Here is a 19,934-nt window from a genome sequence, read left to right on the forward strand (position 1 = left end):
CAAGTTCATTAACCAAATTATTTTATAAAAGTGAAAATCAAAATACGTTAATAAAAATATAATTTTCCTACCAATTATCAATCTCAACTGCTGAAAGTTTGATGAACTTTTATACATTTTTACAGTTACTTTCACAGAGCATGAGCATTGTTTCCACTTCTTGTCTGAAAACAGAATCTCAAAGTGATTTCGTAGAACCACGAAACATATCAGTAGCAGAAGGAACTGCAGATGCTGGTTTAAATCGAACACAGACACAAACTACTGGTAGTTTGTATGTACTATGTACTCGTTTTCATTTTTTTGCATATCTTTCATTCATTCATTCTGTATCTCTCTACATCACCATCTATTTCTCTCGTTTCCCTTTCCCCCTGACTCTCAGTCCGAAGAAGGGTCTCGACACGAATCGTCACCTATTCCTTCTCTCCAGTGATGCTGCCTGACCCGTTGAGTTACTCCAGCTTTTTGTGTCTATCTTTCGGTCGCAGTGGAACTGGGAAACACTCAATTCCCCACAATAAGACATGCTGGCAATTTATTCGGAGTTGGAAAATAACCAAATCCTAAATGGAGAGTTTCGGGAGTAACTATTTAACCTCAAATCATGTCACTCTGAATTTTCACTTGCCAATATGCTGCACAACATCCATGAATATCAATAATTGCATTGAAATATTTTGCCATGCACTTGGTAACTCAAATAAAAATCTGTTCATTGGCATATGCTTCATCGATGATTAATCTATTCCTCTCCACAGTGTCTAGAGGAAAGGAAAGACTTTCAGAATAGTTTAACTGCAATCTGTCTGGAAAGGTCAAGAGTACTGATTGAAAAATAAACCAACATAAAATTATCAATGGAAATCCTTTCAGGGTGACATGGTGGCATAGTGGTAGAGCTACTGTCTTACAGGGCCAAGGATCCAGGTTCGATCCTGACTATGGGTGCTGTCTGGACAGAGTTTGTACGTTCTGCCCATGACCACATGGGTTTACTCCGAGATCTTCGGCTTCCTCCCACTCTCCAAAGATGTACAGGGTTGTTGGTATAAATGTAAATTGTCCCTAATGTGTGTCGGGACCCCTTTTGTGGTGTTATGTCACATTTAAAATGCATCTACTAAATTTCCTGAAATGTTTTAACTTAAGAATGAGAGAATAATTTCAGACTTTGAAATTTTATTTATTCCACTAATAATGTACTACTGTGTTTACAATTTCCTTCCAACTTAATGTAATAAAATATGAACATCAATGAACAGACTTCGGCACCTAGAATTCTGATTAAATATTGAATTCTATCCAGCCTCATTTTATGAGACAAAAAAATATAATTTATTATTCTCACTGAGGTCCGAGTCATCAGAAGCCAAAATTGCCCACAAAGTAAGCTTGTACACACATGTAAATTATACTACCATTATCAAACAAAATTGCAATAATTTCATATCATAATAAAAAACTGAGACTGGATGTTTAGTTGTTTAGTTTAGTTCAGAAATACAGAGTGGATACAGGCCCGTGGGTCCACCAAGTCTGCCCCTACCAGCGATCCCCACATGCTAACATTATCCTACACACACCAGGGACAATTTTCATTTATACCAAGCCAATTGTCCAACAAACCTGCACGTCTTTGGAGTGTTAAAGGAAACCAAAGAACTCGGAGAAAACCCACGCAGGTCACAGGGAGAACATACAAACTCCTTACAGACAGCACCCATACTCAGGATCGAACCCGGGTCTCTAACGCTGTAAGGCAGCAACTCTACCGCTGCGCCACCGTTCTCATATTTGAAAATAATCTGTATTACTGCAAATACAGATATTTCAATACACCATAATTTTAAATCACTTATCACAAGCTAATCTGTTTGGTTCAATTTGTCATTATTCATTTACTTTTCAGAGCTTGTTCGAATACTGGGCTTGGCCACAGGATGGCAGCATATCCCAATTTGAATCCATTTTATTTTTCCCCATTATGGAGCTAAACTAATTAGACATAGCCTGAATGACTCGCGCGCGGAATGATTGATTCCAGCTTCTTAGTTTTGTTAAATGGAATAAAATTCATCATTGTGGTTGATGATGAGGTAGCAAGTGGTTTCAAGAAGAAAAAACAAATTTGGGTAAAATGTTCTGTTTTTTTATTCTTGATCTTAAACCATGTATTGTGCTTTTGTATGTCATTTATTCAATGTAATGTCTTGTCTTTTATCTGACCTCAAGTCTGTAATACAAATAAGTAAGAAAGTAAGTTGATCTCAATCTACTGTAAGGTCAGAGTTGGCTCAGTAATATCATTGTGACCCAAGTAAAAATTGTGGTTGAGTCAATAATCCATGATGAAACTAAATACATTAAATTATTACTAAACTAATGGCGTGACTGTTGGCTTTAGATTATAAACATGTTTACAAAGTCACATAACACACTTTCTTGAAAAAAACCTAGTCCACATCTATCTATATGTTTGGCTTTGAAGCTGGTATACCGAGTATCAACATAGTTTACATGTGACAAAAAACGTGGAAATCAGCAAACAATAAGAAGGAACTGCAGATGCTGGTTTACACCGAAGATAGACACAAAATGCTGGAGTAACTCAGCGGGTCAGGCAGCATCTCTGGAGAGAAAGAATGGATGACGTTTGGATCAAGACCCTTCCTCACGACTCGACCCGAAACAGTAGACAATAGACAATAAGTGTAGGAGTAGGCCATTCGGCCCTTCGTACCAGCATCGACATTCATTGTGAACATGGCTGATCATCCACAATCAGTACCCCGTTCCTGCCTTCTCCCCATATCCCTTGACTGCTATCTTTAAGAGCCCTATCTAACTCTCTTGAAAGCATCCAGAGAATTGGCCTCCACTGCCTTCTGAGACACAGAATTCCACAGATTCACAACTCTCTGGGTGAAAACGTTTTTCCTCATCTCCTTTCTAAATGTCCTACCCCTTATTCTTAAACTCTGGCCCCTGGTTCTGGATTCCCCCAACATCGGGAACATGTTTCCTGTCTCTAGCGTGTCCAAACCCTTAATAATCTTATATGTTTCAATAAGATTCCCTCTCATCCTAAATTCCAGAGTATACAATCCCAGCCGCTACATTCCTTCAACATATGACAGGTCCGCCATCCCAGGAATTAACCTCTGCAGAGCCATTCCTTCTCTCCAGAAATAAGAATGGAGTGATGGAATGGGATAATCCTTGGCAAATTGAATTTAACACAGGGAACTGTTAAGCGATGCATTTTGAAAGAAAATTTAACATGATACAATTCAAAAGCAAGGCCACAGGATTAAAAAAAATGAAAAAGTCAAATCCCAAATCTGCAATGTGGGGGATTGAAAATCATACTTAAATAGGAGGCCAAAAAGGAGGCATGCTATTGGTATTGGTTTATTATTGTCAGAATGTCATGTGTAGAAAGATACAGTGAAAGGCTTTTGTTTGAATGCTATCCAGTCAAATCATACTGTACTTGAATATAATCAAGACATACACTGGTACCACAGGTAATGCAAAGACACAAAAATACCAGTGTCCTTCTGCAGTTGTATAGGGGTAGGAGGTTGCAACCTTCACGTGGTCCACCCTGTTTCGACTAAGGCAATCAACCTGGCGTGCACAAATGAAAAATCAAACAGAACAGGTTGTCTTACAATTTTAGGCTGTGCACGCCATACCAAGAAGAAGGGCCCTAGTGTGACCACACATGGAGTATTGTGTGTAGTTTTGGTCTCCAAATTTGAGGAAGGACATTCTTGCCATTGAGGGAGTGCAGCGTAGGTTCACCAGGTTAATTCCTGGGATGGCTGGACTGTCATATGTTGATAGAATGGAGCGGCTGGGCTTATACACTCTGGAGTTTAGAAGGATGAGAGGATATCTTGTTGAAACATATAAGATTGTTAAAGGTTTGGACACGCTAGAGGCAGGAAACATGTTCCCGATGTTGGGGGAAATCCAGAACCAGGTGCCACAGTTTAAGAATAAGGGGTAAGCCATTTAGAACGGAGATCAGGAAACACTTTTTCACACAGAGAGTTGTGAGTGTGTGGAATTCTCTGCCTCAGAGGGCGGTGGAGGCCAGTTCTCTGGATGCTTGCAAGAGAGAGTTAGACAGAGCTCTTAAAGATAGTCAGGGGATATGGGGAGAAGGCAGATACATATATATGTATATTTATGAGTATGCTCACAAAAAAAACAATTGTGCAATAATAGTTTATGTAGTTCAGAGCGTATTTGAGGTTGTAGTGTTTTATAGTCGAATGGCTGTAGGGAAGAAGCTGTTCCTGATCAGGTATATCTAGGATGTGAGGAGAAGAAAGTAACAAGAAAGGTTGACGGGGGCACAGCCATTAAAGTTGCCTATATGAACTTCAGCCTATTTGAACTTCATAAGGCCTTTTAATAAGGTCGCACAAGAATACAAGGGGTAGATGGAACAAGCTGCAGGAGGAGGTTGTGGAAGAAGGAACTATAATAGCATTTAAAAGACACATGAACAGGTACACGGACAGGAGAAGTTTAAAGGCATATGTGGGCAAATGGGACTAGCTTAAATGGGGCATCGTGGTTGACGTGGATCGAGTTGGGCTGAAGGGCCTGTTTCTCCAAATTGCAGGTGCCCTGGATGTGGTACACAAATCATCATTCAACACATGTGAGGTGCCGCAAGACTGGACGGTGGCTAATGTTGTTCCTCTACTTAAAAATGGAGAATCGAAACTGGGATCTAATGTTATAGTTGTTCAAGAAGTTGGTGAGACCATACTTGGAGCATTATGTTCAGTTATAGTCGTCCAGCTATAGAAAATATGTCATTAAGCTGGTAAGAGTGCAGAGAAAGGCTATTACTGGGTCTTGGGGGCCCGAGCTATCAGGAGAGATAGAGCTTTAAGATAGAACTACCCAGGCAGGCTAGAACTTTATTTCTTGGATTGCAGGAGGTCCAGATCGGAGGGAACGAGCTTAGAAGGGGTATCGTGATCAGCATAAGCAAGCTCAGCATTAGGGCCTATTTCCATGCTGTATGATCTATGACTATTTCAGAGTTCCAGAATGCATAGGTGTCTGCCTCTCTTGAAATCTATCAAGGTGGCTCTTTATAAAAAGCGCATTAAGAATCTCTGGCTGGGTAAATAGAAACATAATGGTGGTTTTGCTCTCGAAGATAGAGACACAATGCTGAAGTAACTCAGCGGGAAGACAGCATCACTGGAGAGAAGGAACGGGTGACGTTTCGGGTCGGGACAGCTTTGTGTGTCTATTGTTTAAACCAGCATCTGCAGTTCCTTCATACACATTTTGTTTTGGTCTCAAGTTGGATGCAACAAATGTATCATGACCTTCAAAATTCTATGACGTTTACAAAGTCGAATTTTGGAGACGGAATACATTCAGAAAACACTCTCCATTACGCATTCAGCGTTTGTGACTGAGAACACATTTCCACCCACAGAATAAAGAAATAATGCTAAATCTTTAGAATATCTGCAGAAGCACGTGCCCAAATCTGAGAGTCAAACTTGAAAATGGAAGTCAAGGCCTTGGAAAAGCTGGAGAGATTTTGTCCTTTGAACATAACATTTACCCACCAAGCCCTTTTCAGAAGCATTAACAAACAAAAACTGCCAATTCACATAAGCAGACATAAGGACCACTTAAATGCTGGTCAAATGTTTTCAGGAGCATCTTAACCATATAGCCATATAACAATTACAGCACGGAAACAGGCCATCTCGGCCCTACAAGTCCGTGCCGAACAATTAGTTTCCCTTAGTCCCACCTGTCGTTCCAATCTTCTTGGAGAAAAGATAGAATGGGAGGAGAGAGATATAAAAAGGGAGCTCTAGAATTTAGAGCATGCCCATGTGCGGCACGGTGGCGTAGCGGCAGAGTTGCTGCCTTACAGCGCCAGTGACCCTTGTTCAATCCCGACTATGGTTGCTGTTTGTACGGAGTTCGTACTTCTTTCCCGTGACCGCATGGGTTTTCGCTGAGATCTTCAGTTTCCTCCCACAATCCAAAGACATACAGGTTTGTAGGCTAATTGGCTTAGTATAAATTGTAAATTATCCCTCGTGTGTGTAGAATAGTATGGGGATCGCTGGTCGGTGCAGAACCGTTGGGCCGAAGAGCCTGTTTCCGCACTGTATCGCTAAACTAAACCAAACTTGGTGAGAGATATAAAAAATGAACTCTAGAATTTAGAGCACGTCCATATCAAAGAAAAAATTATGACTATATGTTGCTTTGTGAAGAAGCTTTGGTCAACTGATAGGGAGTGGGAGGAGTTACTGGCGAGAAAACAGAGTTTGCGATGATTACAAAATATAATAAACAAGGTCATCCCATATTTTGTTGAAGGTTCCTACTTATCCATAAGTTCATAAGTTCTAGGAGCAGAATAAGGCCATTTGACCCATAAAATGACATGATTTACCTGAATAGTATCCATTTCATTCTCCGCTAATATTGTGATCTGATATGACAATGACCCCATTAGGTATGCATGCCAATAGAATGTAGAACATAGAACAGTATAGCATAAGAGACCCTTCAGCCCACAATGTCCCTGCCGACCTTGATGCCAAGATCATCCGTTATCTACCTGGGCATAATCCATATTGCTCCATTCCCCATTCAAAAGGCTTTTAAATGCCACTATCGTGTTGGCCTCAACCACAATCCCTGGCAGCACGCTCCTGGCACTCATCACCCTCTGTGCAAAAAGGTTGCCCCAGACATCTATATTACTAAAACTCTTTGTTTGTACCGGCAATGTGTCACTCTGCCCTGCTTTTTCCTATCTTCTTCCAAACGCTAGGCTACAGCCTTCCCATTTTCACATATTCTACTCACATTTTTCTCGTTGAAGCGATAAACATCTTCCTGTCGTATTCCGACCTATATTTCTGAAGTTATTCATGATTTAAAGTTGAAAAAAAAAGCCCAAACCGCTTTCTCAGAGAGCGTCCAGTGATGATGTCACAATGCCTCTCACAGTGCACCAATCACAATGGGCTCTCAAGCAGCCTGCCGACTGCCACAATGACATCACAATGGGACGTTGCCAACGGTAACAATGGGCTCTCAAGCTGGCTGCCTCTCACACTGCACCAATCACCAGCTGCCCAGGCCCTTGCGCTGCCCTACGACCTGCGTAGGTCCTGGGGCAGAGAATGGGAGTGAGGGGAGGATGAGGGAAATGAGGAGGGAGATGGGGTAGGGTCTCTATCCCTCTCCCTTGCTGCCCCTCTCCCTCTCTACCAACCCCTCCCCCTCCCTCTCCACCCCTCCAACACCCCCTCCCTCTCTTTCCCCCTCCCCCTCTACCCCCTCCCCCTCCCTCTCTGCCGACCCTCACTCTCCACCCCCCCCCTCCCCTCCCTCTCTATCCTCTATCCCCCCCCCCCCCTCTCTAGAGAGTGGTGTGTATGGCCTATGGGTAAGTGCCGTTCGGGGACCAGCCCTCCCCTGTGAAGCTGCGTGCTCCCCTCCCCCCACATTGGGTGATGGGACCCAACGGGTCCCATTTGATCTAGTCTCCTTTAAAGTTTGCCACACTCACCATAAAGCTATCCCTGCTAGTATTTAATTTTTCCATCCTGGGAAAAAGATTCTGACTGTCTTCCGATAATTAAAATATATGGTCTTTCAGAGAAAATATTCTAAGTCTGTCCAACCTCTCCCTGCAGCTAATACCTCCCAAATCCAGGTAACATTCTGGTAAACCTCCTCTGCTCCCTTTCCAAAGCCTCCACATTCTTTCTGTAATGGGGTAACCAGAACTGCACACAATATTCCCAATGTGGCCTAGCCCAAGTCCTATAAAGTCTCATCATGACTTCCTGACTCTTATACTCAATGCCCCGACCTATGAAGGCAAGCATACCATACAGTGCCCACCATAATGTTTGGGACAAAGACCCATCATTTATTTATTTGCCTCTGTACTCCACAATTTGAGATTTGTAATTGAAAAAAAATCACATGTGGTTAAAGTGCACATTGTCAGATTTTAATAAAGGCCATTTTTATACATTTTGGTTTCACCATGTAGAAATGACAGCAGTGTTTATACATAATCCCCCCATTTCAGGGCACCATAATGTCATGTAAATGAAAGTAGTCATGTTTAGTATTTTGTTGCATATCCTTTGCATGCAATGACTGCTTGAAGTCTGCGATTCATGGACATCACCAGTTGCTGGGTGTCTTCTCTGGTGATGCTCTGCCAGGCCTGTATTGTAGCCGTCTTTAGCTTATGCTTGTTATGGGGGCTAGTCCCTTTCAGTTTTCTCTTCAGCATATAAAAGGCATGCTCAATGGCTTCAGATTGGGTGATTAATTTGGCCACTCAAGAATTGGTCATTTTTTTGCTTTGAAAAACTCCTTTGTTGCTTTAGCAGTATGTTTGTGATCATTGTCTTACTGTAGAATGAACTGCCGGCCAATGAGTTTTGAGGCATTTGTTTGAACTTGAGCAGATAGGATGTGTCTATACACTTCAGAATTCATTATGCTACTACCATCAGCAGTTGTATCATCAATGAAGATAAGTGAGCCAGTACCTTCAGCAGCCATACATGCGCAGTCCATAACACCCCCACCACCGTGTTTCACAGATGAGGTGGTATGCTTTGGATCTTGGGCAGTTCCTTCTCTCCTCCATACTTTGCTCTTGCCATCACTCTGATATAAGTTAATCTTCGTCTCATCTGTCCACAAGACCTTTTTCCAGAACTGTGGTTGCTCTTTTAAGTGCTTCTTGGTAAACTGTAACCTGGCCATCCTATTTTTGCGGCTAACCAGTAGTTTGCATCTTGCAGTGTAGCCTCTGTATTTCTGTTCATGAACTACGGAAGTGGCGGCGCTGCCCAAGCAGCTGCGGCTCGCTTGCAGTCCGTCTGTCTTTCCTTCAGAGCTTCGGCCGCGGGCCCTGTGGACGGTAACATAGGGAGCTTGCAGGTCCCTGGTTGGTGACCGATTTTCAGGAGCTCCCGCGGCGGCAGCTTTGTCCGCCCCAAGTCGCGGAGTTTGAATCGGCCAGTTCACGGATTTTAAAATCGGCCACGTGATTTACCATTACTCAGCGGGGGCTTCAACATCGAGAGCCTCGTTCACCTCGACGCAGCACCGGGAAAACAAGCAAGAAAGAGATTCGACTTTTTGCCTTTCAACACAGTGAGGAGGTGCCTGGAGATTCACTGTAATGGATGTTTGTGTTAAATTGTGTTAATTGTGTGTTTTGTTGCTTTTTTCTGTCATGACTGCATGGTATGAAATTTCATTCAAACTCGTTTGAATGACAATAATGGAAATTCAATTCAATTCAATTCTGTGGACAGTGGTCATTGACAAATCCACACCTGACTCCTGAAGAGTGTTTCTGATGTCGGACAGGTATTTGGGGATTTTTCTTTATTATAGAGAGAATTCTTCTGTCATCAGCTGTGGAGGTCTTCCTTGGCCTGCCAGTCCCTTTGCGATTAGTAAGCTCACCAGTGCTCTATTTCTTCTTAATGATGTTCCAAACAGTTGATTTTGGTAAGCCTAAGGTTTGGCTGATGTCTCTAACAGTTTTATTTTTATTTCTCACTCATAATGGCTTCTTTGACTTTCATTGGCACAACTTTGCTCCTCATGTTGATAAACAGCAATAAAACTTTCAAAATGTGATGGAAAGACTGGAGGAAAGACTAGGTGCTGAGAGCTCTCTTATACCTGCATTAAGGAGGCAATTAAACACACATGAGCAATTACAAACACCTGTGAAGCCACGTGTCCCAAACATTATGGTGCCCTGAAATGGGGGGACTATGTATAAACACAGCTGTAATTTCTACATGGTGAAACCAAAATGTATAAAAAAAATACTCTTTAATAAAATCTGACAATGTGCACTTTAACCACATGTGATTTTTTTCTATTACAAATCTCAAATTGTGGAGTAAAGAGGTAAATAAATAAATCATGGGTCTTTGTCCCAAACATTATGGAGGGCACTGTATACCTTCTTTACCACTCCATCTGCTTAGTTGCCAATTTCAGAGACTTATGGAACAGAACACCAAGATCCCTCATGCCATTAATTGTATATTTTCCCCTTACATTAGACAATAGACAATAGGTGCAGGAGTAGGCCATTCGGCCCTTCGAGCCAGCACCGCCATTCAATGTGATCATGGCTGATCATCCCCAATCAGTACCCCGTTCCTGCTTTCTCCCCATATCCCCTGACTCCGCTATCTTTAAGAGCCCTATCTAGCTCTCGAAAGTACCCAGAGAACCGTACTTACCGCCCTCTGAGGCAGAGAATTCCACAGACTCACAACTCTCTGTGAGAAAAAGTGTTTCCTCATCTCCGTTCTAAATGGCTTACTCCTTATTCTTAAACTGTGGCCCCTGGTTCTGGACTCCCCCAACATCGGGAACATGTTTCCTGCCTCTAGCGTGTCCAAACCCTTAACAATCTTATATGCTTCATTTGGCCTCCCAAAGTGAAACAATGAATTTGATATTAACTGGCTACTGGAGAACCAGCAATCAATAGGATTTAGATTCAATAATAGCCAGAGTATAAAGAAGGATCTCGACCCGAAACATCACCCATTCCTTTTCTCCAGAGATGTTGTCTGACCTGTTACTCCAGCTTTTTGTGTCTATCTTCAGTTTAAACCAGCATCTGCAGTTCCTTCCCATACATAAGCTCTTCAGTGTTTACTTCCTATGTACTGAAAACCAAGAGCGTTATTCTATGTTTAAGAAGGAATTGCAGATGCTGGAAAATCGATGGTAGACAAAAATGCTGGAGAAACTCAGCGGGTGAGGCAGCATCTATGGAGTGAAGGAAATAGGCAACGTTTTGGGTCGAAACCTGAAGCCGAAACGTTGCCTATTTCCTTCGTTCCATAGGTGCTGCCTCACCCGTTGAGTTTCTCCAACATTTTTGTCTACCTTCGTTATTCTATGTGTTTTTTTGTGTATCTTATAATTGAACTAAATATTAGCATTGGTTATAGTTTTACAAATTTTATGTAAAGGGCTGATTTCGGCTTCGATCTGGACAAGGTATTTTAAATGCAACCGATTCAATCTGATTTATAACAATTGGAAAACAATCCATAGCTGAAACGTCTGGCAGTGATTCACTTAATGTAGTAAAGGAGGAAATTATTCTTTAAAGGGATCGTTTTCTTTTCATATTCTACAATGCTGTGACAAAAATGAGGAGGCAGCTTTTTGAAACCACGACCACACTTAAAAAGTTTTTAAAGTATAAAAAATGCGCTAAAAGCATATTTAAAATGTGAAAATGAAATAGAATACGAAAAAGAAAATTGCTTAGCCTGTGGGTCAAGACTAGTCTCAGGAAAAACGGAATAACTCAATAGCTGAGGACCCGTGAGGAATCAATTAAAAAACACCAGTTGTTCGTCAAAATTAATCTCCAACATTCTTTCATCAAGTTCTCGGGACTGATAACAAACTTCTCAAATTAACAGTTCAACAGTCATTGCAAACCTTACCGATTTCCCATTCATTTCGAAATTGTTTCGGAAAAGCTCGTTCCATGTTATAGGTCAGAATGTCTCCATGCACAATGCGAATTTTCCCTGGTGCTGCCTCCGCCATCAACTACATGAAAACATAATTGTACTTAAAACAGTCTCTTATCAATGTATTCCTATATCATTTCTGTTGCAAATACAGTTGGTGATTTTTTTTCTCAAATACTAATGAATTTGGACAGCAGTGTAAAGGGCCTGTCCCACTTACGCGATTTTTTCCGCGACTTGCCGGCACCCGTCATAGTCGCAGCAGGTCTCCGAAAATTTCCAACATGTTGAAAATCCAGCGGCAACCAGAAAAAGGTACGACTCTTTGAGCGACTACTCACGACCATACAGACGTCACCCCACCGCATTTCTTCCTGAGAAGATTTACGGAGATTCGACTTTACTTCCTTAGAAGATTACGGAGATTAGGCATGTTGAAGAGGATTCTCCTAAACTTCTATAGGTGCACGGTAGAGAGCATTCTGACTGGTTGCATCGTGGCCTGGTTCGGCAACTTGAACGTCCAGGAGCGGAAAAGACTACAAGACTACTCAAGAGTGTTTTACTGTCATATGTCCCAGATGGTACAATGAAATTCTTACTTGCTGCAGCACAACAGAATATGTGAATGTGTAATCATTGTATATAGCGGGGGAAGAGGAAAAAAATGAAAAAGTTCAATAAATAACAAATATAGTGCAATAATAATATAGTCTTTTGCAGTTCAGACCTCATAGCTTATTCGTTGTGTTTAATAGCCTGATGACTGTGGGGAAGAAGCTGTTCCTGAACCTGGACGTTACAGTTTTCAGGCTCCTGTACCTTCTTCCTGATGGCAGGGGTGAAATGAGTGTGTGGCCAGGGTGGTGTGGGTCCTTGATGATTTTGGCTGCCTTTTTGAGGCAGCGACTACGATAGATCCCTTCGACGGTGGGGAGGTCAAAGCCGGTGATGGACTGGGCAGTGGTCACAACTTTTTGTGGTCTTTTTTGCTCCTGGATGTTCAAGTTGCCGAACCAGGCCACGATGCAACCAGTCAGAATGTTCTCTACCATGTACCTGTCGAAGTTGAGAAGATTCCTCTTCGACATGCCGAATCTCCGTAAATCTTCTCAGGAAGAAATGTTGCGGGGTGACGCCTGTATGGTTGTGAGTAGCCGCCCAAAGAATCGTACCTTTTTCTGGTCGCCGCTGGATTTCCGACATGTTGAACATTTTCGGAGACCTGCTGCGACTGTGACGGGTGCCGGCAAGTCTCCGAAAAAAATCGCGTAAGTGGGACAGGCCCTTTAGGATGAATTCACTATGGTCATTCGAAAGCTTCCATATCGCACATACAACATTGCTTCCTTCACATTAATACATGACAATGCGCTACCTGTAAGCCAGGAATAAATCTGGTATCTTTCTCCACCACAAGTAGTTCTGCAACACCAGAATTGAGAATAGATCGAGTGATTCCTCCAGGTCCCGGGCCAACTTCACACACATAAGCATTCCTTAAATTTCCAGCTTGCCGAACTATTTTATCTGAAAGGCACGTTATGGTATTCATCAAAGTAATATAACAAAATGTACTAACTTAAAACATTTCAATACAATTGATTAATTAATACTTGTCTGGATCTAAGTGTTACATTTTCTCTTAATGGAACCTTTTATTGCTGCACTGTTCAATATTACACATTAGAACAAGTCCACACCAACAAATACATGCAAAATAATTTAAAACAATTTCTATATGATCAAGGGTAACTTTAGCCATTATCTTACCATTCTAAAACATTCAAGGAAAATAGTTGAGCAGATGTGGTGATTCATTTATTGATACTCTGAAGGTTAAATTGTTGTCTCGTAATTTACGTTTAGTTTAGAGATACAGCGCGAAAACAGGTCCTTCGGCCCACCGAGTACTCACCGATCAGCGATCCCTGCACACCAACACTGCTATGCACACACACAACACACACACACACACATTAGGTACCTTTTTTACACTTGTACCAAGCCAATTAACCTACCAACCTGTACGTCTTTGGAGTGTGGGGGGAAACCGAATATCTTGGAGAAAACCTACGCAGGTCATGGGGAGAACGTAAAACTACGTACAGACAGCATCCATCGTTGGGATAGAACCTGGGTCTCTGGTGCTGCAAGCACTGTAAGGCAGCAACTCTACTGCTGCGCCACCGTGCCGCCCTACACATTTGCTCGGTACATAACAGCAACATTAATGCTGCTTACATTTATTAATTAATGCATTGTGCTTCAACTTGTGGAAAGGAAGATAGTTCACGTGAATGCTGCTGTCTTTACTTGCTCTTCTTTCCACCGTACTATCTTTGAAGATTTGACAGAACTACATACTGAATGTAAATCAATCTCAATCTAAGGCTCATGTTTACTCATGGAAATGGATCTTTTTTAATAACACGTAATTAATAATGAAATATACGAGCTACTCGGTCCACACAGGGAACAATTTCACCTCTTAAGCAATTGTTAAAAGTTTAAAGGTGTATATTGTATTTTATATCCGTTAATCCAATTTTGCCTTCCTTTCGTTTCTCTTCCTTAATACAGTGCATTCAGAAAGTATTCAGACCAATTTTTCCACATTTTGTTACATTACAGCCTTATTTGAAAATTGATTAAATTCTTTTTTTTAAATCATCCATCTATACACAATACCTCATAATATAAAAGTGAAAACAGGTGTTTAGAATTTTTTGCAAAGTAATTAATAAGAAATAAATGAAATATCACATTTACATAAGTATTCAGACCCTTTGCTATGACAATCAAAATTGAGCTTAGGTTCATCCTGTTTCCATTGATTATCCTTGAGATGTTTCCACAACTTGATTGGAGTTCACCAATGGTAAATTAAATTGATTGTACATGATTTGGAAAGGTACACACACCTAAGGCCCAACAGTTGACAGTGCATGTCAGAGTAACATGAATTTAATCCATTTTAGAATAAGGCTGTAACATAACAAAATGTGGAAAAAGTGAAGGGGTCTGAATACTTTCTGAATGCAGTGTAGATCAGATTTGATTTCAGCCTCCATCAATGTGATTCCTTTCATGACTGAACCCTTAAATATCAGGCTGTATCACCAACACTTAAGAGGAAAAAAACTCAATTGCAGGATGAGCTGTAACATCTAACTAGCGAGGCAAGCCACAATGCCCCATTCTATCACGATTCGGGTCTTTGAGACTAAATTAAAGGTGTAGACACAAAGAACTGCAGGTGCTGGTTTACAAAAAGAGGACAAAGTGCGGGAGTAGCTCAGCAGTTGAGGCAGCATCTCTGGAGGACATGGACAGATGACATTTTGGGTCGGGACCCTTCTTCAGGCTGATCGCAGTTGGGAGATATGTCCGAGAGAGGAGAACTTTTTTTTAAGCATCCCTTGAGGAGACTTCATAATGAAACAGTTGATTTGAAGGAGTTAGCTTTATTTTCCTATCTCCAAAAAAAGTGCAATGCATAAAAGTAAATGTGATCACTTTGACAGGTACAAAAAGCGAACAAGCCAAATGGAAAGAGAATAGGCTTCATGGGAGGAAGCAGAGGGTGATGGTGGAAGGTTGTTTTTCAAACAGTTGGAGACCTGTGACTAGTGGTGTGCCCCAGGGATCAGTACTGGGCACATTGCTGTTTGTGGTCTATAGAAACATAGAAAATAGGTGCAGGAGGAGGCCATTCGACCCTTCGAGCCAGCACCGCCATTCATTGCGATCATGGCTGATTGTCCCCAATCAATAACCCGTGCCTGCCTTCTCCCCATATCCCTTGATTCCACTAGCCCCTAGAGCTCTATCTAACTCTCTCTTAAATCCACCCAGTGATTTTGCCTCCACTGCCCTCTGTGGCAGGGAATTCCACAAATTCACAACTCTCTGGGTGAAAAAGTTTTTTCTCACCTCAGTCTTAAATGGCTTCCCCTTTATTCTAAAACTGTGGCGGGATTTAGATGAGAATGAAGAAGACATGATTAGTAAGTTTGCAGATGACACTAAAGTGGCTGGTATCATAGATAGTGAAGTGGTTATCAAAAATTATAGCGGATATTGAACAATTTGGCAAATGGGCCCAGAAATGGTTTATGGAAGTTAATGCAGATAAGTGTGAGGTGTTCTAATTTGGGGAGTCAATCTAGAGCAGGACCTTCACAGTGAATGGCAGAGCCCAGGGGAGTGTTATAGAGCAGAGAGATCTACGAGTGCAGGTACATGGTTCCTTGACAATTGAAAATGGAGGTTAATGCTGACTAGCAGGGTGTGTTGCATCTTCGGAGTCAAACCAGGGTTGAACCCAAGGTGAATGGTCGGGTGCCCAGGGATGTGTTATAGAGCAGAGGGATCTAGGAGTACAAGTACATAGTTCCCTTAGAATGGCATCACAGGTAGAAAGGGTGGTCAAGAAGGTTGTTGGTACATTGGCCTTCATCATACAGGGAACTGAGTACAGACGTTGGGATGTTATGTTACAGTTGTACAAGACTTTGGTGAGGCCGCATTTGGAGCATTATGTTTAGTTTTGGTCACCCTGCTGAAGGAAGGATGTTGTTAAACTTGAAAGAGTGCAGGGAAAATTTACTTGAGTATTGCCAGGACTTGAGGGCCAGAGGTCTCGGAAGAGTTTTGGCAGTCTAGGGCTTTACTCCTTGGATGTAGGAGTCTTGAGGAGTGATCTTATAGAGGTGTACAAGATCATGAGGCAAAGCGATAGGGTGAATGCACAGGGTCAATAGACAACAGACAATAGGTGCAGGAGTAGGCCATTCGGCCCTTCGAGCCAGCACCGCCATTCAATGTGATCATGGCTGTTCATCCCCAATCTTTGACCAAGATTAGGGAAATGAAAAACCTGAGGACATAGGTTTATGGTGTGAGGGGAAACAATTAATAGAGACCTGAAGGGTAAGTTTTTCACACAGAGGAGGGTGGGTATATGGAACAAGCTGCCATATACCCAGCTGTACACAACATTTACAAGACATTTTGACTGATACATGGATAGGCAAGGTTTAAAGGGATATGGGCCAAATGCAGGCGCGCCTAGTGTAGATGGGGCATTTTGGTCACATGGCAAATTGGGCTGAAGGGCTCGTTTCTATGCTGTACGGGTCTAAGCCTTTTTCCTGCCCAGAATTGTTTTTACAACTTACCAATTTAGCATTTATGCTAGAAAATATTAAGCGCCTACCTTAATTAATACCCCTCATAACCAACATCCACTTTATTGTTAAAACTGAACTTTCACGTACATTTGCAAGTCAGTACTATCCATTCCTGCTGAATATGGAAACAGGAATGGCATGACATGGATGGGTACATGGATGGGACGTTTGGAGGGATATGGGCAAGTAGGACTAGTGTAGCAGGGACATGTTGGCTGGTGTGGGCAAGTTGGGCCGAAGGGCCTGTTTCCACGCTGTATCACTAGGACTATGACAAAGTTAGCTCTTTTGCACTTCTTGAATGTCTACTCAGGCCCTCCCAAAAAAAGGCATCATGCTAATGCCGGTCATTGATTTCCCTATTGTGAACCATTCTGTAGGAAGGAACAGCTTTACTACCCGTTAAGAACACACATTTTTCTGATAATTTTGATGTTAGGGGAGCATTCCTACTGCGATACAAAGGTTAGAATGACATCACTCGATTTCTGCAAATTCGGATTCCTAACCGAAAAGATATCCACCAGGATACACGAGTCTGGTAGATACCTTCATTGTCATAAGTAATAGGAGTAGATTTAGGCCACTCGGCCCATCAAGTCTACTCAGCCATTCAATCATGGCTGATCTATCGCTCCCCCCTAACCCCATCCTCCTGCCTTCTCCCCATAACCACTGACACCCATACTAATCCAGAATCAATCTATCTCTGCGTAGAAATATCCACTGACTTGGCCTCCACAGAATTCCACTGATTCATTATCCTCTGACTAAAGAAATCTCTCCTTATCTCCTTCCTAAAGGAACGTCCTTTAATTTTGAGGCTATGACCTCTAGTCCTAGACTCTCCCATTAGTCATCGTGTCATCTTAAAGGCTGTGGAATTCCTATCCCAATCACTATCATGAACAGATTGGCCTCTTTGAAGAATTGCAAAATCCGCACTAACTCCTGGAAGTCTCTAGTGCTCAAAGTGGAGGAGTATTTGGGATGGGATTGAGGGAGGCGAGATCAAGCATCGCAAGCAGACAAATGCCGTGCATATGTAGAAGCAGGAGTGGGCCACCTCACAAACTACCCACCAACTATCCCGTCACTATCTACCCATCGGTGGAAGGTTTTACCTCACGACCCTCAAAGCGCAAGTGGGAATCACCCTCACTCTTTGAGGGCCAATTGGGAAGGGATCTCATAAAGTCCGAAAATAGAAACAAAATGTTGGAGTAACTCAGAGGGACAGACAGCATCTCTGGAGAGAAGGAATGGGTGGTGTTTCAGGTCGACCCGAAACGTCACGCATTCCTTCTCTCCAGAGATGCTGCCTGTCCCACTGAGTTACTCCAACATTTTGTGTATATCTTCGGTTTAAACCAGCTCCCTCCTACACATCTCATAAAGTCCTCCCTCTTAATACAGTAGGAGCAGAGAAACATAGAAAATAGGTGCAGGAGTAGGCCATTCGGCCTCCCTTCGGGCTGATCATCCAGAATCAGTACCCCGTTCCTGCTTTTTCTCCATATCCCTTGATTCCGTTAGCCCTCAGAGCAAAATCTAACTCTCTCTTGAATACATCACACCACACCAACTGGCTAATAAAAGAAGAATGGCCATGCAAGGCCATGGTCCTTGGCAAACTCAAAATGGCATGAACATTATTCCATTAGGTTCTGTCTTTCTCCAGGGAAGATTGAGAAGATAACAACACAATCTGCAGATTTTCTACCAACACTTTACTAAAAACGCCTTAAAGATCAATGATCAGCCGGGGAAGCAGGACACGGTGACATAGGGGAAGAACTGGTGGAGACAGGTAGCGTGTTTGCAGAGGTCGTGGCTGGGTGGCGTTGCCAGAGGTTTGGGTGGGTGGGTGTGATCCTACAACAGTCGGGTCAGCCTGTGGATCGAGCGAGCGCAGCCTGCAGCAGCTGCACAGAGCGGCGGTGGAAGGTGCCAATCCGCTGGGCCAGCTCGATCTGAGAGAATTTTGCTAAAAATTCTGCTTGTTGACACGTGTTGGGAAGCTAAAGATGCCACAGTGTTCTCAGGAAAGCCTTGGCCTAATGATTGGAGCATTGTGTACAGATATCTATGCGTGATGTTATTATCTGTTCCCTGCAAAACCAACTATGTACGGGTCTAATGTAATTTTGGCAGCTTCGATAAATTCGCAACTCCCCGACCAAGCTGTTTAAGGAACTCCGATATGTGCCAGTCTGTACATACACTTGTTTGTCCAGCAATATATAAATCCGAGTCATCTATACTCTGAATAAACTGTCTCCTGGGGCAGTTCCTCCGTGATATCATGTAATAACATCTCACTCTCCATAAGTCCGAGTCCTCAACTGATTTCTCTGACACGGCCCCTATTTCAATGAACCAGTGTTGCCAAGATACCAGTGAGAAAATAAGAACCTCCCTATCTTCTGAGACCTAAATCGGACTTTTCACAGGCCTGGAAATTACAAGCAGGCATCAGACTGTAAGACTACATGTTAAAGCCAAATAGTTACCTGTTAATCTTGAATCCAACAGAAAATTCTGAGAAAGTTGCTTTTCCGCTCTCAAATTATACAACTTGATAATTTCCCTGATGGTGGGAAGCGGAGGCAAACGGAAAGAAGCAATTCTTCCTCTTGCAGCCATGGTCCAGCCTCCTTACTCCTAGAAGTACCGAGAAATATGTTAAGACACGAAACACTCAAATGTAAAACATCTACAGGTTTACAGGTTAGTTTATTGTCACGGATACCGAGGTGCAGTGAAAAGCTTTAGTTGCGTGCTAACCAGTCAGCAGAAAGACAATACATGATTACAATCGATCCATTTACAGTGTTACAGTGTGGAAACAGGCCCTTCGGCCCAACTTGATCACACCGGCCAACATGTCCCAGCTACACTAGTCCCACCTCCCTGCATTTGGTCCATATCCCTCCAAACCTGTCCTATCCATGTACCTGTCTAACTGTTTCTTAAACATTGGGATAGTCCCTGCCTCAACTACCTCCTCTGTCAGCTTGTTCCATACACCCACTACCATGTGTGTGGAAAAAGTTACCCCTCAAATTCCTATTTAAATCTTTTCCCCTTCACCTTGAACCTATGTCCTCTAGTCCTCGATTCCTCTACTCTGGGCAAGAGACTCTGCGCATCTACC

General features: G+C 42.4%; 1 protein-coding gene across 2 annotated transcripts in view; it reads right to left on the reverse strand.

Annotated features, from left to right (window-relative positions):
- Positions 1–19,934, reverse strand: part of tfb1m (transcription factor B1, mitochondrial) — a 44,607-nt gene that overhangs the window by 13,983 nt on the left and 10,690 nt on the right. For both annotated transcript variants that reach the window (XM_033025048.1, XM_033025049.1), the window contains exons 2-4: positions 19,291–19,441; positions 12,961–13,112; positions 11,553–11,661 (exon numbers count right to left, since the gene is read on the reverse strand). In XM_033025048.1, the coding sequence (XP_032880939.1) occupies positions 11,553–11,661; positions 12,961–13,112; positions 19,291–19,423 (394 nt within the window). In that variant the 5' untranslated portion in view covers positions 19,424–19,441. The remainder of the gene's footprint in view (positions 1–11,552; positions 11,662–12,960; positions 13,113–19,290; positions 19,442–19,934) is intronic.

This window comes from Amblyraja radiata, chromosome 8, assembly GCF_010909765.2.
Source record: "Amblyraja radiata isolate CabotCenter1 chromosome 8, sAmbRad1.1.pri, whole genome shotgun sequence".
Classification (NCBI taxonomy): Eukaryota; Metazoa; Chordata; class Chondrichthyes; order Rajiformes; family Rajidae; genus Amblyraja; species Amblyraja radiata.